Source organism: Rousettus aegyptiacus, unplaced genomic scaffold, assembly GCF_014176215.1.
Source record: "Rousettus aegyptiacus isolate mRouAeg1 unplaced genomic scaffold, mRouAeg1.p scaffold_m13_p_4, whole genome shotgun sequence".
NCBI classification, from domain to species: domain Eukaryota; kingdom Metazoa; phylum Chordata; class Mammalia; order Chiroptera; family Pteropodidae; genus Rousettus; species Rousettus aegyptiacus.
This window is the reverse complement of record NW_023416307.1, coordinates 49904952-49928479: the sequence shown is the minus strand read 5'-3', so window position 1 is coordinate 49928479 and position 23528 is coordinate 49904952. Positions and strand designations below refer to the sequence as shown.

General features: G+C 39.2%; 3 protein-coding genes and 2 pseudogenes across 9 annotated transcripts in view; 2 read left to right on the top strand and 3 right to left on the bottom strand.

The window, feature by feature from the left end:
- The window catches only part of SENP5 (SUMO specific peptidase 5), a 40154-nt gene extending 29274 nt beyond the window's left edge, over positions 1–10880 (top strand). For 5 of the 6 annotated variants that reach the window (XM_016135279.2, XM_016135278.2, XM_036219097.1 and 2 more), the window contains 4 exons: positions 2372–2509; positions 5112–5195; positions 6642–6692; positions 7572–7878. In XM_016135279.2, the coding sequence (XP_015990765.2) occupies positions 2372–2509; positions 5112–5195; positions 6642–6692; positions 7572–7682 (384 nt within the window). In that variant the 3' untranslated portion in view covers positions 7683–7878. Of the gene's footprint in view, positions 1–2371; positions 2510–5111; positions 5196–6641; positions 6693–7571 lie in introns of all 6 variants that reach the window. The other variant, XM_016135281.2, reaches the window with a different exon arrangement.
- Positions 10881–11298: 418 nt separating this feature from the next.
- NCBP2 (nuclear cap binding protein subunit 2) lies at positions 11299–19192 on the bottom strand. Of its 2 annotated transcripts, none has more exons than XM_016135283.2 (4): positions 19036–19192; positions 15979–16160; positions 13435–13573; positions 11299–12843 (listed from the first exon to the last, which is right to left on the bottom strand). In XM_016135283.2, exons 1-4 carry the CDS (start codon positions 19111–19113, stop codon positions 12772–12774), a joined length of 471 nt encoding a protein of 156 aa, XP_015990769.1. In that variant the 5' UTR covers positions 19114–19192; the 3' UTR covers positions 11299–12771. The 2 variants fall into 2 exon arrangements, with proteins under 2 accessions (XP_015990769.1, XP_036074992.1); XM_036219099.1 differs by lacking the exon at positions 11299–12843 and adding an exon at positions 13189–13352 and having other exon boundaries at positions 13387–13573.
- LOC118602560 lies at positions 13889–14008 on the bottom strand (annotated as a pseudogene).
- Positions 19193–19246: 54 nt separating the features above from the next.
- On the top strand, positions 19247–20081 carry NCBP2AS2 (NCBP2 antisense 2 (head to head)). Its single transcript, XM_036219100.1, has one exon. The coding sequence runs from the start codon at positions 19269–19271 to the stop codon at positions 19638–19640; it is 372 nt and encodes a 123-aa protein (XP_036074993.1). The 5' UTR covers positions 19247–19268; the 3' UTR covers positions 19641–20081.
- A 2171-nt stretch (positions 20082–22252) lies between these two features.
- Positions 22253–22368, bottom strand: LOC118601944 (annotated as a pseudogene).
- Between the last annotated feature and the right edge of the window lie 1160 nt (positions 22369–23528).

The window sequence follows — 23528 nt, the reverse complement described above, 5'->3', positions numbered from 1 at the left end:
TGGTATCACTTCTTGTTCTTGAGGTAGGCTCGTATAAATTGCCCTCTTAGAATTGCCTTTGCTGTGTCCTTTAGATTTTGGAATGTCGTGTTTCTATTTCATTTGTGTCAAGATATTTTTTGAGACAATATATTTGAGAAATATTTATATTTCTTCTTTTACCCATTGGCTATTTAGTAACATGCTTTTTCGCCTCCGTGTGTGTGTGTGTGTTTTCCCATTTTTGTCTCATAATTGATTTCTGGTTTCATATTGTATGGTCAGAAACTATGCTTGATATGATCTCCCTACATTTAATTCCCATCCCTGCCCCCAACACACACCCATTTTCACCCCTGACTTATGGATGTTGTTGTTTTCCCTTAAGAACTGGATCTCTGAAGGTGGGGCATCTCCTCCCACATGCTCACGGCGTGCACCCGGGCCTGGCGTACTCAGGGCCTGGCACACCCGGGGCCTGGCACCCCTGGTGCACTGGTGCACTTGGGAGGCCTGCACACCCAGGGTATGATCTGTTGCTCCACTTGGGGCGCGAACCCAGGACCTTATGCATGTACAGCAGACGTGCTAACCACTACACTATGTTCAATATGATTTCAGTCTTCTTAAATTTATTGAGACTTCTGTGACCTGCTATATGATCTATCCTGGAAGTGTTCCATTTGCACTTGAAATGAATATATACTCTTGGTATAATGTATCATTTAAGGCCAGTGTTTTCTTCTTGATTTTCTGTCTGGATAATCTATCTATTGTTGTATGTGGGGTGTTAAAGTCCCCTACTATTATCGTAATACTGTCAGTCTCTCCCTTTATGTCAGTTAATATTTGCCTTATATACTTTGGTGCTTCTATGTTGGGCACATAGAGGCTTATAAGTGTTATATTCCCTTGTTGGATTGATCCCGTTATCGTTATATAATGCCCTTCTTTGTCTCTGCTTTCAGTCTTTGTTTTAAAGTCTATTTTGTCTTGCTACTGTGAATTTCATTTCCAGTCTCTTTTTCCATCCCTTTACTGTGTGTGTCTTTAGTTCGGAAGTGAGTGTCCTGTAGGCAACATAGATATGGGTCTCACATATTTCTTATATATATAAAGTTGTGTGTGTGCTCATGTGTTTGTGTGAAAAATAATATATTAAAAATAAGAAAAAGCTCTGCAAAGATACACACTAATATGTATAATTAAGAAAAAAGTTCCTTCTTGAGAAGAATATAAATTTTGTTTTATGTAATATTCCATTTTAAATATGATTCCTTGTTTTAGATACTCAGAATTTTGAACTGGAAAGGACCAATTGTCAATCCTGTCTAATATTTCCTTCTATCTACCTCCCAGATGTATGGATGCAGACACTGAAGAGCAGAAGTGCTAATGTGCTTTGCTCCAAGGTCATGTAGACTAGTAGAAGATTAATCTGGAGTAGGACATTATCTGAATATCAGAAAATAGGGAAGGTTTGAGAACATTTCTAAGAATCAGATGTAGTTTAAAATATCCTTGTAATTGTTTTAACCTAGGAATCACTAAAATACTCTTTAGAAACCCTGAAAAAATAAATTCATTCACTCTTTTACAAAGTGTTTATTGAGCACCTACTACTTTGTCATCCACAACTGGGAATTTGAGTGGAATAGCAAATATTTCTAGATTATAAAGGGAAAATCAGGATATAAAGAATATGTAAAGACTTATCAGGGATATTTTTCTCAAATTTACATCTGGGAGATCCCAGGTAGTAATAATAATAGCTAAGATTTATTACATATAATGTGCTAAGCACTTTTATGCATTTTAGATTATCACTCTCAACTTCATAAGGTGGGTACTATTGTTACCTATATTTTGTATTGAGGAAATCAAAGCACAAAGAAGCTATGAAAATCATCTGGCCAATAAGTAGAAGCAACAAGATTTGAACTTGACCTGACTTAGTTTAGAGCCTGTGATCTAGAGAGTCTGTAGAAAGATAGAAGCCTTATAGCCTATGCTGTTTTCCAATACCACGATTCCTTCCTAAATAAGAGTTGAGTCTAGGTCAAATATGTACACAAGAAATTAAGCATAAAAAGAAGGGGCCAAGTCATATTAAGCAGTTGATAAGGACAGGTTTAGCAGGTTAAATGGAAAATACTACTTTCTGCATCTTCATTTTTTTTTACTATTGTGTATATTAGCTTAGTAGTTACAAGCATGAGCTTTATAAGTCCTGGGTTCAAATTCTGGCTTCACTACTTCCTAGTTTTATGACCTTGAGCAAGTCAGAGGTCAGGAAATGGAAGCTGCTGTTTGTTGTTGTTGATTTGGATAGCCTGTGGTGATAGCAGCATTTCTTTTTCTTTTCTTTTCTTTTCTTTTCTTTTTTGATCAGGTGGATTTGTTTAAAAAGAGTCTTCTGTTAATTCCTATTCACCTGGAAGTTCACTGGTCTCTCATTACTGTGACACTCTCTAATCGGATTATTTCATTTTATGATTCCCAAGGCATTCATTTTAAGTTTTGTGTAGAGGTAAGTTAACATACTGCCTGTTTTTTCATTTATCTTATGATTGACCAAATAGTATGTTAGCTCTAGATATAACAGCAAAAGCCAATACCATAGAGGTTCAATTTCTGTTATAAAACCACTGTGAAATATTGGCAGCGAAAAAGACTACAAGAGGAATTTCCAGGTGGGAAGAGGTAGCTGCCTGTCATCTGAATCCCTCTTGGAGATATATGCCTTTTTGGATTTCATCAGATTTTATTCTGCCTTTCCCTTAAAACTTCATTTTTAATGTGGATAGAATTAGTTTTCCTTGGTTTCTGTTAGAGCTGGAATTTGCTTTTATCTTCAAAATAACTTCTGTAGAATGAATTATAACCCAGGGAATCAGCTGGCAAAATAGGAGAGTTCAACAAGATGGTAGGGTACAAAGCAAGAAAAACCAGTTGGTTTCTTACGTTAGTCCTGCACTAGCAAAATCATGTTAGAAAATTTAACTGAAAACAGGAAGATTTCATTTTCAAAAGCAACAAAGACATAAATTACCCAGGAATGTACCCTAGCAAAAAAATGTGGAAGATTTTAAAGATAGAAAACTCTAAAATATATTTAAAGGAAATCTGAATAGATGGAAAGAAGGCAGACTCAATATTGGAAAGAAATCAGTTCTTCCCAAATTAATATATACCAGTTTCTGTCCTAATCAGTTTCCCAATAGGAGTTTGAATGAAACCTGATAAGCTCATTCTAGAAGTCATTTTGTAGAATTCATGTGCATGAACAGCTAAAACAGGTTTAAAATAGGATAGTGAAGGAAGGAATATTTGGTTTACTAGATGTCAAACCATATCACAAAGTTTTAGTAATTAAAACTATATATTTACTTTGAAATAGACAAGTATATTGGTGGTACAGCATAGACAATCTAGAAATAACTCATTTATATGTGGGAACTCAGTACATGATAAAGTTTTGAAAGGACAGGCTATGCAATATATGCCATTGGGAAAAGTAGCTGTCTATTCGAAAAAGTAAAATATAGATCCTTACTTTATACTGTTTATTAAAACAAATTCCAGAAGGAATAATGACCCAAATATAAAACACAAAACCGTAAAAGTTAGAATAAAATATAGAAGATGTTATGTTCTTAGAGTAGGGAAGCCATTCTTGCACAAAACCAAAAAAGCAAAAGACATAAAGGAACAGATTGACAAATTTGACCATGTCATAATTTAAAACCTCTGTGTGCCATAATGGTAAAAGACGAGGGACAGACTTGGAGAAAACATTTGTGACATATGTAATAATCACTATCCAGAAAATATAAAGAACTCCTACAAATGACTAAGAAAAAGAAGGGTCTAATAGAAATGGAAAAAGGATAAAATAAGTAATTTTTAGAAAAAATGCAGATAACCATTAAACACATGGAGAGATGCTCAGCCTTACCAGAAATTTGAGAAATGCAAATATTGTTCCCTTTTTTGCCTATTAGGAAAAGTTTGATGTTATTTAGGTGTTTATGTGGGTGTTAGGAAACAGACATTCTCATATTTTCTGGTGGAATGTATAAATTGATATAGCCACCTGGACAATTGCAATTCTAATCAGTTTTAAGTACCTTATAAATTAAAAAGATCTTACTGCATATTAGTTCTATTTATTGATATCTACTCCATTAAAATGCATTTATACACACAGGATGGGGCATGCACCAGTATATTCATTGTAGCATTATTGATTATATTGAAAATCAAAACAACCTAAATTTAGCTTTACCGACAGACTAGCTAAATACTACACCATAGTATAGTCATACTATTAAACTGACTATAGCGGTTAAAAAGAATATATTAGATCTCCCTGTCCTAACATGGAAAGATCTCCAAAACATATTGAGTTTAAAAATCAAGTCACAGAGTGGAACTGTATAATGTGTGTATTGAAATACATATATGCACACATGTATATATGTATGTATATACAAACACAGAGTTGTATGTATACACATATATACTCCTACTCATACTTCTCCACCTTTCAGGGGGTTTATTTCATTCATGTAACCTCTGACTTCTTAGAAGAGATATACACAAAGAAGTTGAGGGTGTAAGGAAAAATTTGAACTCCAGTAGGCTTCATCTCCGTAGAGATTTCAGCAGTATAACTTTAGAAGCTGAATGATACTTTTAGCTGCAGCTCTTAAAAATACGGAGTATATCTAAAGCTGGAATGTTTGTTTTTGTTTAGTTCGTCATTAATGATTTTTGCCATGGGTTCCTTCTCTTTATTGAGCATTGCCAGTAATTTTTAATTTTCAAATTCAGCAAGTTGACTTAACTGCTGAAAACAACTGACCATCTCATGAAAAGTTTTTATTAAAATATATATCAGTGTCCACAGTCTTAAGTGCATACCTAAGTACAGAGTGTCTGAGTCCTTCTTAACATTATGAAGTCAAAGGTCTGAAATAAAGTGCCAGCTTTAAACTTGTTTATGCAAAAGACAAAGGAATAGTGGTGGGGCCACAGCCTCCTTTTTTGCTTCTATCTGCTATGGGCAGGTTCCATTTTTCACCAACTGATGGAACACAGCATCTGTGTTTTGGTTTCTTTTTAACCAGAATATAAGAAAGTATTTGCTGACTGAAGCCAGAGAAAAAAATAGACCTGAATTTCTTCAGGGTTGGCAGACTGCTGTTAGAAAGGTAAGTATGTCATAAAAATGAAATCCTAGAGATGTCAAGGGGATGGAATTATCTTAGGGGTAGGTATCTTTAAAAGCACTTTTAGACTGGTGACGAAGATACCAATGGAGTGCCTGGACCTTAGTATTTATCATCTCAGTTCCCCAGTGCTTGCTGGGAACAAGTAAATTCAGTCATTTTATCCTCAGGGCACCTGCTAACAATTTGGTTGCTCGATTGGAGAGGGGGGGATATATTATATATAAATAAAATTTTGGGAGTGGCACCTGCCTTTTGTCTCATTGTTCTTATTTCCAGATGACCCATATAGACCCAGAGAAATAGTGAAATGACTATTTGAATTTACGAAGGAGCATGTGCACTGGGCTACTCTCCAGGCATTTTGGGGAAGACAATGGCCTCAGTGCTTCAGTATGAACACTATCTTGAAGCAGCACTGTGTTTGGCCCATAGACATTGAAAGCTGTGTGTGGGGCAGAATCCCCACACATAGGCTCTCAATTCTGTTATAAATACAAATATCTTAATGTTTTATGATCACTATTTTCTTGTTTTCACTGTTTTTGCTTGCATGATCTCATTTGATCCTTACAGCCTGTGAAGTAGGCGTGTCATTTAGGGAGAAGTATCATCTTTATTCTATAGATGAGAAAACTGAAGCCCAGGTGTGAACTTCCCCAAAGGCCATTAAAGCTATTGGTAGGATCAGATCCTTGAACTCAGGTCTGTTTGGAGCATTGACACAATGTTAAAGAGGCAGGATCTTAAAATAAACCTTAACCTAAAGGTTAAGGGACAAGATTTATTTGTTCATCCTTGAACCAAATGCTAAATTTTAAATTTAAGCTTAAGTTTTATGTTTTAAATGGCCTAGCTAGTAACTAGATTTGAACTTGGTGAATTTTATGAATTTACTCAACTAAAATATCCATGTATTCTCCCTAAATTTAGTCAAGATGTATCATAGTCCCACTTTCGGCAGAATACAGTAACCAGTTCTTTTGAAAACATACTGTTTATGATTTCTTTCAAAGAATAGGACAGAGTTGTGTAATATGAGATGAAAACACTGCTAAGTGGGATCGTTACTATATGAATATTCAGAGTCCAGGCATTTGTTCTGATTCACAATTCCATTTTGATTCCAGTGTCAGTGAATTTACAGCAAAATTAATTATCCAAATAGAAGTTTTAAAATAGGATTTTATTTGATTTTTCCATTTCTCGTGTTTAGGCAAAATGTTGTATAAATTGTGGTAGATTGATAGCACTTTTCTTGTGGCCAGATGCCTCCATAAAATCAAACTCTTTAAATACCAGAGGTATATATCATCTGTACTGAGTAGAGACAAGTTTCCTGTCTCTTATTTTCCGTAAAAACAACTTTTCTTATCTGAAGAGGAGTACTTGTTATTATTTTAATGGTCATTTTGTTTTCCCCTTTAGTGTATTCCACAACAGAAAAATGACAGTGACTGTGGAGTCTTTGTGCTCCAGGTAAAGAAGTATTGTTTTTTCAGAATTTAATTTTGAAAAATGTGAATTAAATTGGTTGGGTTTAGAGAGAGATGAGAGTCCCTGTGATGGGTACATAATACTAGGTACAGTTATTAAAGTACTTTTCCTCCCTCCCTTCCTTTATTGTTGAGAAGCAGTAGTTTCTGCATTTTCAGATGTTACCATTAGGGAAGAATGACCTTTATGGTCAAGAATGAATTGATATCATACATGTCTTATCAGAGGTTATTAGTAAGCCACATTGGAGACTGATCTGAATTTGTTCGTATCACGGACCCTTGGCATTTGCACAATTTACTATATATTTTTAACCGTTGGCAAATGGTCTTTAGACATAAAGTAAAAACTAGGTTTTAAATTATAGCCACGTTCAAAACTCTGCTTTTTCATGCTATAGGCTCCCTTCGTGGTCTAAAAGACTACTGAAAAATTCATTACACATTATATTTATGAAGGAGATTGTAGTATATAGTCCATGAATTTAGAGAATTGCAAAGATCTTGGAACATAGGCTGCTCACTCATATGACTCATGACTATCTGAGGTTTGTAAACAAATTCAAGTTCTCACTTAAAGGCCATGCTAGGTCTGGCTGCATTCTCATCCGGTTGCACCTTGAGAAGAATTGGAGCCTCTTCATCATTTTCTGCTTTTCACAGTATTAAGTGGGGATAGAGGGGAAATCCCAGGCTATATACTTGCCTGGAAAATTGACTATAATTTGGAGGTAAATGTTCTATAACAAGTTTAAACACATTTTAAAATGCCTTAGGCGCTATTCTATTCTGCACCTGGTTAAATATATTGGGCTGGTATGTAACTCCATATGACATTTAAGTATTTCTGGGACCTTTGCAGTACTGCAAGTGCCTCGCCTTAGAGCAGCCTTTCCAGTTTTCCCAGGAGGACATGCCCCGAGTACGGAAGAGGATTTACAAGGAGCTGTGTGAGTGCCGGCTCATGGACTGAAAACTCAGCAAGGCTGGGAAGTCTGACCAAGTTGGAGCAGATGGTTTGTTACTTGAATCTCCAAACACTTATTTGAATTTTACAGATATTTCAGATCAGTGGTGTTGGGCCACTATTGTTACCTCAAATTTATTTTTAGCCCTTATTAATTTCTCTAGCTACCATGTGCTATTTTTTAATGTTCTGTTTGGTTTCATTTTTAATTTTATGGATTCTGTGTGCCCTCCCATATTTAATATTTATTATCCAATGCATGCATATAGACAGAGCATGCAGTGCGGAGTATTAAAAAAAAAAAAAAAAAAAAAAAGCCTAGTAGATTTGGTGCCGCTTTTGAAACTTAGTTAGATGTGAACTGAATACAGGTTTAAAATTTAATCCCAGAACCTAAAAATGTGGAATGTTTTTGATACAACGTAACAGAATTGTAGGTGTTCCCTGGGCATAAAAGGTAGCTAGGAGTGGTTTTGACAAAGCCAGTCCTATTTTACTTTTATCAGCAGCACCTTTCACTGACTTCCCTCTCCTGAGTCGTAAGTTGCATTCCTTTTGAAGAAGGAAAAGGACGTGGCCATAAACTGGGTATTCTCTTTATGGAGGCACACTTGTAAGCACAGTGCCTGCTTTGGGAAGAATTGATTAAAGTATGAGAAAAAGATAATGACCTTGGGGATCCAGTTATCTTAACACATAAGATTTCAATCTTGGCTTTTAAGAATTATAACACCTAAATAATTTATAGGTGTTAGCTTTTGCTGGAACATTAAATTCCCTGGATTTTTGTTTTTGACCCATTAAAAAACTATCAAACAAGTGGTCAAATTAGAATTCAGCCTAAGAGTAATTTATAAGTTGACACTTCCCTTGTGTTGTCTCCCGTAAGAAATTAAGGTTTGCAAAATACCTCTGCATTTCAAGGGTATTTAAAATATAAACTTTCAAAGCCGAAGACTGGCTTTAGGTCTTTTGCAGGTGGGTGGGAAGAAAAGGAAAGGTAATAGAGAAGATTTGATTCCTCAGGAGTATAGCAAATGTTATTAGTTTTTTTCCCCTCCTCTCTCTCTAGTGATCTCAGCAATGTGCAGGGCTCCTCATTTAGTTTCTGCTTGACTAACCCTGAGACTCTAGTACAAGAAGAGTCTCTTTACCACCCCCTCCACCCCCCGCCCCCCGAATCCCCCATTTTCTGGACTTCATATTCAGGGGTAAGACAGAAGTCGTCCTATTCTTAAACTTAGCTGCATTAAAGTAATGGATCTCGCATCTTTAATATAGCCTTTTGTGATTTTTGAAAGGAAAGAAGATAACATGTCAACTATCCAGTTATCTTTTCTGAACTGGGGCAGGAAAAGCAACAGATATGTATATAAGAAACTCAGAAGTCTGTACAAAAAAAATACCAAATAAATGGCAGAAGATACCTGGATTTATCTCTAGTTAGGTTTTGTAAATAAAAAGCTAAAATGTGCAGTTTAACTTGGCCATAAGGTAAGGCTGACTGCCAGCAGTTAAAGGTGGAGTCGGACATGTTTACATGCACGGTTCCTGTCCCCAGACATTCCAAGCACCAACACCAGTGTTTACATTGCAAACAGCTCCAGCACTTTCCTAAGTCCCCCAGACTCAAACTCCGTAGTATAAAACCAGGTCAGTATTTCTTATTGTGCTTCATCAATTAAAAGACTGAGATTAGAGGCACTTTATGCTGCTACAAGTAGGGTTGTGTCAGCATTAGGAAAGATGACAATTTAAAGTGGAGAGGGCGTCTTCTTGGTTTTCAGATGTAAGTATGGAAAAAGATTTTTCAAATCTGTACACATTTGCCTAACATCTTTTTGTAGCTACACAAAGTAGTAACTAGGCTATTGATTCAAAATGTCTTATACTTTAGAGCTCCATATTTTACTTTCTTACTGACAGAATCAGGCATGCAGAGGAGACAAGAACTCTGTTCTGACAAGACTCAATCCCCAGTGCCCAAAGCCGGAGTCTCAGCATTGGTCTCAGCACTGAGGCATGCAGGATGTGCATAGAGAACATGAGCCGTCCAACTCTAGTTTCACTTCTAGCTTTATGGGACACCTTGAGGTGCACTGTTCAGCATGCTTTAGCCTAAATGTCAAATATTTTAAGCCTCTACATTCATGAAACTTGGTTGAGTACACATAGTCACTTTTCCCCCTCTTGTGATTAGGTATGAACCTCTGTTTAGACCAAGTCTTACATTAGAATGATGTTTATCTTGGTGTTTGCAATAATTGCTTCCTTGCAACAGAAACATTTTTCAAATAGTCTGGATTTTTGATGGAAGAGACAGGCATTGTGTACCCATCACTAGCTTGACACTGAATTGTTGCCCACAAGGTGAACAGACCTTAGGCTTTCACTGCTGAGCACAGGCCTTGTACAAACTAAAAGCTACTTATGATGTGCCTTCAAGTTGCCCAGCCCTCTCCATCAGCAAACTTACCAGTCTGTAGTTGCTTCTTCAGTGATTTTTCCCCCCATTTGTTAAATTTATAGCAGTGAATGTAGATTTAATTCAACTTTTAGTTAAGATCTCTCAAGAATCGTAGAGAACCAACCTTCTCTTAAAAAAGGAAATTGCTTGAAGAAAAAGAAACACTTGCTACCAATAATCCCCAAATCTCTCTTTTGGCTTTGCATTGTATTTTCTATTTATCATTGAATACAAATAACACTATTCATCTTGAATTCATAGTTGGAATAAAACAGTAACAGACATAACTGGGACACAGCCAACATTAGCCCAAGTTGAGTTGCCCTTTTCTCTGCAGTTGTGGTTCACTGCTTTCCTGGGCTTAAGGGGATAACTGGGAGCTCTGGGTGGATCAGACCTTTCAGGCAAGAAAGTGTATTAATAGTGCAAATTAAATATATTGACTACCTGCTCTACTTATGTTAAAAATTGAACTAATCAGCAGTTACAAAGCACCTACTTTATGTGCTGGGCTCTGCCTCCTGGCCTGTAGACAATTAAGAAGACCTAGGGAATACCATCAGAGAAGTGCTAATTGTATGTGCATATTACAAAAGCAGCCCTAGACCAGCTGTTCACTTAAGTGGTACCTTTTGGTTAGAAACAGAACTTAAAGATTGTGATCATGTAAAACTACTCAAACCTTCTAGCAAAAATATTTTTTTGAAAAATAAACTAAATGCCTTTATAAATGTGTATCCTCTTGTGTACTGTTTGGTGAGTAGTTATTTTTCCTAGTGACATTTCCAGTCTTGACAAGGCTCATTTATGAACAGTGACCAGTGTAGGCTCCTAGCAGCCGACCCTTAAACAGCATTGTCCAATAGAATTTTCTGCAGTGATGGAAATGTTCTTATTTGCTTCCACTACAGTAGTTACATGTGACTGCTGAGCAAATGTGGCTAGTGTGAATGAGGAACTGACTGTTTTAATTTAGTTAGCTAGCTACAAGTGACTATTGACTACCACACTAGGTAACTGTCAAAGAAATTAAAAATGGATATGTAAATTCCTCATGTTATTCATAGATTCCCCCAAAACACATTCATAAATATTCCAGATTAAGAAGGTTCCACTGTCCCTTTTTATAGGTGAGGAAATGGACACAGACAATGGTAAAGTTGGTCCATCTTTATTGAAATTTGTTACAGAAGACAAAATTCAAACAGAACCACAGTTTGTGGTTTTAAGGCCTGTAGAAATCTGAGTTATTTTACTACAAAAGAATATAAAATACATTAATTCAAACTATAGTGTAAAAAGAAATTTAAAAAATGAATAGTATGTCCTCATGAAATTAAATATTTGCAAATGGTTTCTTTCCTAAGAACTTAGTAGTTGTAGCTCTTTTTTAAAAAATTCAAATAACCAGTTTCAGTTTAATGAGAAAACCTACAACTTACTGTAGTGTCAAAGATGTTCACACTTGATATGCTTTAGCCACAAGGTACATAAACTACGGGAAGTCTGGAGATACTCTGTTGCTAGACTAAAAAAATTCACTTATATCGGGGAAAATTATATAGTTTAGCAGTTTTAAATAAGCAATTGTTCATATATAATAATCACCTCTTTCCTTACAGATGCAAAATACTCTAGACTTGCCTCTCCCTACAGACCATCAACTCACTCACTATCAAGGCTCTGAGACTCAGCACAATTAGGGAAAAAACCAGACAGACTTCCACATGAGAATCAGCCAAAACACATTTCCTGAGGGAGATATTTCTGATCATTTTTTGTTAGGCATTCTCGCTATTTTTGAGCTCTTCTTAAACCCACTCCATTCCCAAGATCACTAAAAATGAAAATACATGTGATGGCCCTGACAACAATATTTTAACTTGTGACCTCTGATATTTATCCCATTTCCCTTAGATTCTTTGGGGTTCCCGGCAATATAAGCCCTTGCTTATTTTTTTTAGCTTTAGGAAAAACACTTCTTCTGAAAAATGTGTTTGGTAAATCTCCTTTAAGTTCTGTACCTAATTTCCTGATAACATGTAAGCAGGCTGTATACCCTGGTACGAGGCTTGCTTTTGCACCAACTATTCAGGACATTCTCTTGACTCCTAAATTTGCCTTTAGAGATTAGAATTCAACATAGAAACAAATTCAGTTGTGAAATATGTTCCTAACGTAGAGCAAAGCTTTACACCATAGCAAAACTCTGTTCATTAAACTTTATCTCATGAAAATTTAGAATTTAAAAAATAATTCCAGGCCCCAACATGAACCATGAGCCTACTTAGATACAAACATGGTAAACAAATTTTTTCAGTCTTCCTAAAAGAAGTATGGTGTTTTGGGCTGATCAACATTATAAATCAAATCTGTTGCCAAGGAACAGTTTTTGACCTGGTAAAATCATTCTGGTAACTTGACACATGGCCAATATTCTAAGACATTACAGGCATTCTTTTAGATTCTGTCCTTTAATAATTTTCAGAGGAAAACCATGAAGAGGCTCCCGGCTCAGAGACAGTGATCAAAGCTTGGTAAAAACGGGTGGGTTTGCAGACCTTGAGTAATGTTTGTCAAATATAGCAGGCCAAAGGAGTGAGTTTTTCATGATGGGTTTCTCTCCACTTACTGGTTTTGGGCAAGTTTTCCATAGCCCCCTCTCCCAGCATCATAGTCCTGCCGATACTCATCTCGTACCTTAATTGAAAAGAACACAAGTTACAATATAGAGGAGACATGTGTATATATGTTACTCACAAATAAAGTACATCAAATATACAGCTAAGCTTTTTCAGGTGTCATAAAGTATACACTCAAGCAGGACATAAATGTTTAAGCAACCAATATAAAAAACTTAATTGCCTTGCAAAATTATTTAAGACTACTTAATAGTTTTTTTCCTTACCAAACATGAGATGCATACTCATTCACCAACATTTAAAAAAAAATAGCACATTCCAAAGAATAAGCACTTAAATTAGGTTATTAAAATAAAAACTTAAAACTAATTTCAGTGTATTTTGCTTTTGTTCTAGATACCTGTGCAGGTGGAAAATATCTAGCCCCTAGCAAAAGTCCAATAAGAGTTGCTTGTGGAAATGTATAGCATATACATTCACAGTTTAAGAAAATAATTTACCAATCCCAATAGATCATTTCAGATATACTTCAAGCCAAGGTTATAAGCACAAAATTTTTTCAAAAGAGCAACTACAAACTGACAAAACACTTGACATTAGGACTCTGGAAGCCTAGACAAAGGCTGAGCCACAAAACATTCTTGCATACCTGGCCACCTGACCGTCCACGGCCATACTGCCTGCCCTCCTTAAAGCCTGCATCCCAGTCTGTGCGAATGAGCCGGTCATCCAGACGAGTTCCATTTATGTACCGCATGGCATTTTCTGCATCTGCTCTTGAATAGTATCTTAGTATAATTATTAAGGAACACTATATGGCATGTTTTTGGAAATACAAGTAATATCTAAATGAAACCAATTTATTAAGTACAAAAACAAATCCAACCACATAGAGTTTAAAGACAATAGTTTGGCCTGCACAGCCTGTTTGAGGTTAGTCCAGGAGCACTTAAGAGAATCAAATACAGCATTTATCCATGGCTACATTGGTTATGGTTTCCTGGATAATCCTGTTAATTATTTTTGTGCCACTGTTCCCTTATTTTGATTTGCAAAACAAATTATGTTCAATGCAGGTTTATTTTATTTCATTCACTTTTTAGTACCTACAGCACTTGGTCTTCCTAGGTGGTCTCCCATCCAAGTACTAACCAGGCCTGACCCTGCTTAGCTTCCGAGATCAGACGAGATCAGGCACGTTCAGGGTGGCAACGGCTGTAGACCTCACTGCAGGTTTAGACCACAAAATGCACAGTTCTAAGAAAACAATAGCATCCAAATTTGGAGCTGTATATTCAAAAATAACTTTAATAAAAGAGGTCACAGTGCATATGGAATTGCTATTGCATTGTGTTATAAGGAAAGACTCAAAAGTCAATCACTCAGATGAGTAGTTCCCAAACCTATTTAATCAGATCTACTAAATCTTTGGGCTGATATATATATAAAAAAAATTTCTCCAAGCAATTATGATTATTAGCTGGGTTTAGAAAATGCTGATAGACTTTTTTCCTTTACACATAAGGAAACACCTGCTGAAATTCCAATGTTGAGCACCTACAATACTGCCTAGTACATAGTGCACATTCAATAATTTTTGTTGCATGAATGAAATGAATGCTAAAAGGGCAAACAAACACTGGTAATGGCAGCCTCTCTTTTGGGTATTTGCCACTGATTGTTATCTTTGACCTACAAGACAAATACAAAAATACTATAGTTCTCAGAGTCTGACTATGATCCACAAGGTGGAATTTTTTTTTTTTTTTTTTTTTTTTTGGCCTTTTGTGTTTTCATTGTTCTCTCTGTTCCCTGTGAACTATTGCATGCTGTTGCTACCAGAGGCAAAAACAAAACCTGGGCACTCTGGGATCTTGAATCTGAAGGAAAAATGAAGAAGCTTGCAGAAATGAAACCGAAATCAATAGTGGGGCAGCTTTTGGTTCAAGATGATAGCACATTTCTCTCCTTTAATTGGGGTCATTCTTAAGAACCTAATTAAAATGACAAAAAAAGAAACCTACAGAAGAGCCCATCAGCAGACTAGCGATTCAACAAAAACTGGTGGGAGAGTGCAAATGGGTAAAACTCTGAAATATTCCAAAGTGGCTTAAAGGAGACAGCAAACCCAGAAGGCTCTTAATTCAAAGTTGAATAAGAAGTGAGGCTGCAAATAGGGTTTTGTTAATGGTCTCTGTGTGGGAAGACAACTTGCTAACAGGAAGGCATCTAATCCCAGGCAAATACAAATAAGATGACAGGAGGAACTGTTTGGAGGAACTGAGACAGTGTCTTTGATATTAGCAGGCCAAAATATAATCCCCTTGAGTCTGGCATTTGGAAGCCACATTTCCCAAAAGTAAAAAGCAACTTCAGAGAGAAGTTCTGCCAAGGTCCACAACGTCAGCCTTTTCCCTCATCATGACTGGAAACCTGGGGATCACCAGACATTTATGGGAAATTTACAGCATAAATATAACCAAAAGAAACAAATAATTCAGGGCAAAGAAAAAAAAAAATCGACATGTTAGATCTGGTTTGAGAGACTTCTCAATATAAAACAAAATGACCAAAAAAGAAAAATACTAGTGGAAAAAACTGAAGGATAAATCCAGGAGGTCCAGTATTTATAGCTTCTAGGGAGGCAATAAATGATCACAAGTAAATCCAGTTTTGGTTTTGACCTATAAAATTAAGCTATATAAATTTAATATAATGAAATACATGCTATACAGCCATTTTAAAGAGAGGTAGACCTACATGTTACCAATAGGGAACAATCTCTAAGAGGTGATAAAAAGTAGTGCATGCAGTACACTGCCACACATCCACAGGATTGCTTCTGGAAAGACACCCACGAGACTGGTAACTGGGCTTAGAATGGTACAGAGATTTTATTCATGACACCCTTCACTTTTTAAAACTCCATGAGCATATATTCTTGGAAGATTGTTTTTCTTAAAGAACAACTATAAACAAAGCACGGATTTCAGAACAGAATGTTAATGTTGCCAGCTTTGATAATGTAAGAGTGTAGACACACTGGACAGAGACAGGAAGTTGATGAAGGAAGAAAAGGTAGATAAAATGTTAATTAGCAAATATTCTCATCCATTTTTTTTAAACAGGTGACTAACCACTCTATAAGCCCCATCCTCATCTAGCAGTTACATCAGATACATAGGAAGGATACTCCACAAAGCAGAAACCACATGCTGTTTTCTTCATTTTATCCAGGCCCATAATGATTTTCTTTATGTCACCACTTTTGCTGAAGAGTTCATAAATTTGTTCTTCAGTTGTATAAAAGGAAAGATTTCCAACATATAACGTACAGCTTTTCTTCAGTAATTTTTCCTGTTCTTCATTATCACCCTATAATTTAAAATAAAAAGTTAAGCAGCACAACCTAAAAAAAGCCCTGCTTAAATAGTATTCTAAGTATGAGGGAAAGTTTTCATTAATTCTGATTTGGAAATCAGCTTCTTTCATCATCCCAATCCATGATAAATCCCTTGCCCTCCCCCTGCCCAAAGGTGTTATTCACAATCTATGAAGCACTTATGCAAGGTCCAGACTGCTTTTAGTAGAGCGCCATGACTTGAAAGTTATGCACATAGCCCTCCTTCTCCTGCACCATACTGCCACACAAGTACCATGCCTTTCCCCTGCACACTCCATACCCTCAGTACTGAATCGTCCTCTAATGCCCCAAGTTTAATTTCCAGACTCTGAACCAATATATTAGAAAGAGCTTTTATCCTTTGTAGAAAAATAAATGGATCTGCAGAGACAGGGTACCGCTTGTAATATTCCCAGAGAGAATGTTCAAAGTAACAACTGCTTAGATAGTTATATATTTTGCTGAGTTTAGGAGAAAATGTGATCACTTAAAACAAGAGATCTCATTTTCTTGACAGTCTTCCTAATTTGGAAGATAGGATGAAGCCAGAGACAGGTATGTAACTGGGCTTCAATCAACACATCTGACAACCCCTGAGGACAAGATGACTCATCATGGGCCAGACATGATATTTGTAGATGTCTTCAAAGAAACCAATGTGGCCATTGCACCTTCCCTTTTAGCCTCCATACTAGGGAAAACAAATGCTGATTAAACAGAAGACCTGCCAGCTGAATTGCTCTCAGGCCCTTCAGACTCATGTTAGGGCTCTAACATCAGCTACACAGTGATATTCCAGCTTGGAAAGTAGCTGAGTGGAACCATGTTCAGGCCCCTAGAGCATTTTTCCAAGAGTCCTCCCTTCTTCATTTACTACTCCATATATAATTCTGATCCAGTTTCTTCACTCTGAGAATAAGACTTTGCATTATTCATCTCTGAATGCTTTGTAGCACAGTGCTCAGAGTAATGGGGCTTATGTGTGCTCACCTTCAATGGTAGAACAGAAAAACAGAAAAACCATCTAAACTACATCAAAAGGAAAATAATGAAATAAATAATGGTACATCAATAAATATAAAACTATGCGGCCCCAAGAAAAATGTACACCCACATTCAGTGATATGGAACATCTCCAAGATGGTGAGCGAAGTTCAAAAAGAAAGTATAGAACAATGGGAAGGGAATGCTTCAAGTTATATTTTTTGAAAGTATGACTACACATTGATACTACACACAAGAAAAAGGTAAGTCCATCTGCCTCTATGAAGAATCAAAGACTACCAATCAGAGACTTCACGTATAGGGTCTCTCTTAATTTCCCAATCCCATACTTCCTTAAAACGTTTACAGGACATTCTACATTAAAAATAGGTTTTCAGAACTTTAGGACGAGACATTAGATAAAGCAGATTCACTTTATTCGTATTACTGCTTTAACATAAATTGTTTTTTCTTTCTTAAAATATGGTCAGGAGGCATTTGGTTTTTGCTTTCTACTTTCTCACACATGTAAGTAATGTCCAAACAAGCAGCTTATGACTTAAGACAACTGTGGTGTAAGTACTTACTTGAGGTATGATATTAACGTGGATTCCATTCAGGGAACAGTAGAAATTTCTCACTACAGTATCTTACTACTAACTAAGTAAAGCCACAGGCTTTAAACTGCAGAGATGAATAGCAAGTTGAATCTTTTCAGTTTCAATCTTGCAGAATGCTTAAAATTCAAGATGGTTATGATGTGGAACTTTATTATAAAGTAATGAGAACAGTAAATGTTAGAAGAGAAAATCATGCTTGGCATATAGCGAACATTTTAAAAAAGGCCGAGTGAATGAATTTAAGATCTTCCTTGATTTGGCCTCAAACGAAATTTCTTTTCCCTATTCTACTAACACTTCTACACATTCTCCACCCTCTTCTATAATATGTCCTCCCCTCCTTTCTCCATTACAAGGGTTCTCCTTTTTCTGAATTTTCACAGCCCCTCCCTTTCCATTCATCATCTGTGCTCTAGGTTATGATTACTTGCCTCCATTTACAATCCCTACTAGATGACTGTGAACTCAAAGTGCAGAAACTGTCTTCCCTCTCCCTCCAGGGCTTAGCAACGGCACTCATAAAAATACTAAACCAGTGATTAATGAGCGTCGTTGCTGATACCGAATAGTCCACCTTGAATATCTGTAGCCTTTCCTTTCTCCACAAAAACTACCATGACGTACGCCAAACTAAAATTTTCCTTGTCTGAAACCCAACCATTCTCTGATCTTGACATGCAAACTCTTAACGTCCTTAGCTTGGCTGGTCCACCTCCCTATTCCGAGGGCTCCCTAAAAATGGAAACAGGGCTCAACTCTGTATCTCTCACCCACCGCGTAGAACTTTATAGGACCGTTCTACCAGACCAAAGAAAGGACTCGAAACGCCAAAGGGCTCTTTGGTTAATTGAAAATTTTAAAAAGCCCCCGGTATCTGAGTCAGGAAGGTACCTCCACATACTCCAGGTGTCAAAGTGACATCCCTTCCCTTTATCACAAAGTCATCTTTCCCGGGACACAGCCTGCGAAAACGTGAGCCACCACTACTGCCGCTCAAACCCCTCTGCATTGGCATGGGAACCACCGCAGAGTAATATGAAAGCAAGCCTCAAATTCCCTTTCCATGAGATGAGATTCAGCGATATCTAAACGCCCTTGCAGCAACCATTCCCCAGAAGGCACCGGGCCTCACTTCGGGTTTGGAGAAACCAGAGAACCGGAGACAACATAATGATACTAGAGTAAACCGATTATCAGCGTTCTTGCCCAGGGCCTTCCTTTCTCGCTGTCCGCCTTTTCTTACCCGGAAGTGCTGGTCCCGGTACTGGCTCAATTCCACGTAGGAGTCGCTGCGCAGCGCCTTCAGGAGGCCACCGGACATAGTGCAGAGAGGTGGACAAAGACGCCGCCACTCCGGGAACACCGAGCCGTCTCGGCTGTGGCGGAACCGGAAACGCGCGGGGCGACTGCAGAAAGTCGGAATGTTGCCGACCAATCCCAGAGCTACAGTGTCGTCAACGGGCGGCGCCGGCGCAGATGTGGTCCGTTGTCGGGCGCCGCCGATCAGAATCCAAAGCTGCGCGCTCCGGGTTCCGGGTCACGCTGAGGATGGTTCTTCGGCGGCTGCTGGCGCTCTTGCTGCACAGCCCGCAGCTGGTGGAGCGCCTCTCCGAGTCGCGGCCCATCCGTCGTGCAGCGCAGCTCACCGCCTTCGCACTGCTGCAGGCCCAGCTGCGCGGCCAGGACGCGGCCCGGCGCCTGCGAGGCCTCGCGGCTGGGCCCGCGGGCTCCCTGGGCCGCCGCGCTGCGCGTTTCAAAGACATCTTCACTCAGGAGCTACGTCGCGGCCTGCGGGAACGCCCAGGGCCACCACCAGGTAGCCAGAGGGGCCCAGGTGCAAACTCGTAAATCCAGGTTGGGCCTACCCCAAATCGCCCGATTTCCCTTCTGGGCTCGACACAGTACTCCGCGCTAAGGAGTCATCCCTCGCACTGCGCGCGCCTTCAAATCTTGACTCAGATTGTCAGCCAACAGAGGTCCCAGCCATCAGAAAGCCCTGGCCAAACCGACATTCCCGTTGTAGCCCTGAGATCGGACATGGCACAGTGTGTGACGAACGCTCCCGGAACCTAACAGAATCGAGGATAGGGTAGGCCTTGATACACCGCGTACAGAGCCATGGACCATATCACAGTCCGAACAAGAGTCTGCCTTCTGCGAATGGGACTAAAACGCATGATATAGGTAATGTCTCTGCACTGATGTAATAGGGCATTACTTCAGAGAAGATCATGGATGGAAGGACAACCTTACAGCTGCCAAAATTCTCTGATTAAATATGTGAGCTGAGTAATGAGTATGAGTGTGATATTTATCTGGCAAGATGGATTGGGATTCCTGGGGACTGTAAGCCCATGGTAGTACTAGTTAACACACATTGAGTACTTACTCTCTCTGTTGGCACTTGCCAATTGCACTCTCTGTTGGTTATCTCATGCTTACAACCATTTTCATATGAGGAAGTGTAAGCTACTTCTTATGTTGCCATGGCCTTACAGAGCAGGATTAAATACAGGCATTTAACTCCAGGGCCTAAGTCCATAATCAGTGCATCGTTAACCCATGACCTTCAATGCCTGCCTCCCCACCCCCATTACTATCACCACTGGGTGTTAGGAGTACTGCCCACCATGGAACAAACTATCTGAATTCCTATTCCCCATTTTATAGGGTCTAGGATACAAGCTAAAGACTGGTCCAGCTGATGGGCCTGCGATTAGGAAATCTGTTGTATACAGAAATGTCCTGTCATTTGAGGCTTCTGACTGAGTTTCTGAATACCTCTAATTTGGCTACTGAGGTAATAATGCAATCTAGAAAGCTTGAAGCTACAGGAAAAGCTTTTAGGCTGGCTGGTGACCAAACAATGTATATTCTGGCTTTTCTGTTAGTCATAGGGAGCTGGATAAGGCCAGAGACCTTTCCTGGGTATGGAAAAGCTAAAGTAGCTTGTCCTTCGCGTTCCTCATGGTCAGACTTCTGATTCGACATCCCAATGTCCAGTTTTCCTATCAGAGTTGCTGCTGTTTTATCCTCTGAGGCCAGAAATCCCATTCTCTTAATGACTAAAGTCCTGGTTTGGCATCCTACCCTCCTCTCCTCTCATCAGAGATGAAACCCTCCCAAACCGGAGGCAACTTACTGGATTCTCCTTGGAGCCTGGTGGTGAGGAGCCTGAAGAGTTTGTCCACTCTTAGTGCCTTGTCTGCCTCCTTGGTCTCAGTCCCACACACTGGTCTCTGGATATCAGAGCAGCAGAATATTAGCAGTCTGCAGCCCAAGCCCCTACACTCAACATAAACAGGTACACTCACTGTTTGGTCTTTTTCTAGAAGAGAAAAAGGGGAGTAGTACAGGAAGCAATGAAATTTCTAGACAAACTGTCCATTTAGTAAGAAAAGTAGAGCAAGAGATGGGGGCCATTGCTTATTTTTTGTGGAAGGAGTGTACAGGAACTAAATTCCCTCTGTTTCTGTAAAAGGAGTCAAAGCAGAGAGAAGACCAGGTCCTTTCTGCTCCAGCACAGGTGATTGGGATGCTCACCACTTCACTGGAAAAGCCTCCAGTGTTTTTAAGTCAGTGGCTTGCCATCTCACCAGTTACCCTATTACTAAAGAAACAAAATTCTTCCCACCACCCGCTGTGGCAACAGTTTCCCAGCATGCCGTTCAAGCTCTTCTAAGATCTGCCAGAAAGTGAAGCAGGGAAGCAATTCACCTGCTTTATCATCCTGTAGGGTAATTCCAACTCATCTTTTGACACTACACAGATACCAACACTTTACAGACAAATTTATTAGAACTCAGACCACCACAATCTACAAGGACTGCTACACCAATAGTTTCTCCAGGGAATTCTAAGTTGTGGACGCAACTAGGGAAGGGAAGAAGCACAAGTCCCAAGAAGCTCCAAGGAGTTTGAGATCCTAGAGTCTTGGGTTCTCCAAGGTGGCACTTGGTTTCTAATCTGTGGGCAAAATGTCATCTTTAGCCGCAAAGTAAGTGCTTAGCACCAGAGATGATGCTAAGGACTAGGGGTAGGAAGGGAATTCAGAGGTCCATAGCAGAAACAGAAACCACAACAAGAACAATGAGTTGTCACAAATGGGTCTAGAGTTTATAGGAGGGAAATGTCCGATAGTGTGCTAGAGCCAGCTTATACTGTCTCATGAATAGATCCTTCCTTGGCATCTGCCAACTCAGAGCTCACTAACATCTTAGTAGATTTGGAATCAGCCATGTGGGAGTATCTATACCATGGAAATTAGCAAGTGCTACAAATTGGGGCTTTTTTTTTTTTTTTTTTTAATCTCAGAGAACGAGTTGCTAAACATTTACCAGCATTACCACTAGCTTTTCCTCAGGTTGGAGTCATGCGGAAGGTATGGCATAAGACCCTAGCAGCAGTCACAGAGCGGCATGCCTGTAAAGGGCATAGCTTTTAAGACTTTTTTTTTTTAATGCCTACAGCACCTGGTCTTCCTAGGTGGTCTCCCATCCAAGTACTAACCAGGTCCGACCCTGCTTAGCTTCCGAGATCAGACATTGAGCTTTTTCAGGGTGGCATGGCCGTACACCATGGACTGTGGCTCCACTGGGGCACGAACCCAGGACCTCCTGTATGTAAAGCAGATGTGCTAACCGCTGCACTATGGAACTGCATCCAAAGGGCATAGCTTTCAGCTGACCCAAGGCTTTAGTCAACAGAAGGCAGGACTAGAAAAGGACTCAGGTTTGGTCATTTATATAGGTTTGGTCTCCTGCTCTGTGCTGCCCTCTATCCCACTGGTCTCTGTGGCCCGGGTGCCTCTTGTTCTCATGAGATGGCAGTAGTGCGAGGAGGGAGAACGAGCACAGGTGTAGTTCCACAGTTCCTCATGTTATCAGTGGACAGGGTCAGGGTTCACTCTGTCGTGGGGCTGTGATAGCTTCCACCAAAGCAGTAGGTCTGGAGTGGGATTTTCTCTCCATCCTGTGAAGAGAGGTTTCAGACAGAGGCTTTGAGCATGGAAAGCGACCAGACCACATTTAAGAAGGAAGGCCTGTGGGAGCACCAGGTCATCCTCAAGTGCTGCCAGATACTGACTGAACATTGTATGTTCTCTACTCCCATGGGGGGAGGCTGAGAGGGAAAACATTTAGGTCCCCTAATCTGGGAGAATAATCCTTAAAGGATGAGATGCTGAAATGTGCCACCTCCTCTCTCTGGGACAGGAGTAGAAAGGAGCGGGGAGAAAAATGGCAGAACTACTTGTTTTGGTAATAACTGAATACTAGTTAGGCACCAAAGTACAATTAAATACACGACCACTCCCACTTCTGTGTTTAAAGAGATTTGAGAGAGACATGCCTGTCTAGCCAGGGGACACATGCTGCAGACTATGCGGACACTGTGCAGGAACGACACAGTGTTAGTTGGCAGACGCCTCAGAGATCCTCTCATCCATCGTACAGGCTGGGGAACAGGCTGGGGGAGAGAAAGGGCTTTCCTAAGATCACACAGCCAGTGAGAGGCGGACCAGGGACTAGAACTCAGGTACCCTGAAACTACCTCATGTCTGCATCACCATGCTGCCTCCTTCTAGGTATCTAGGAAGCCAAAGGGTTGTCCTGACAACAAGAGGTAAGGCATCTGGAAGATGTGGAGGAGGTCATTCAGGAATGTCATCAGTAAATCGTCTCTTTTCACAACCAGGTGCTATTCTATATTTAAAACATCACAGTGGCTGGAAGGTCT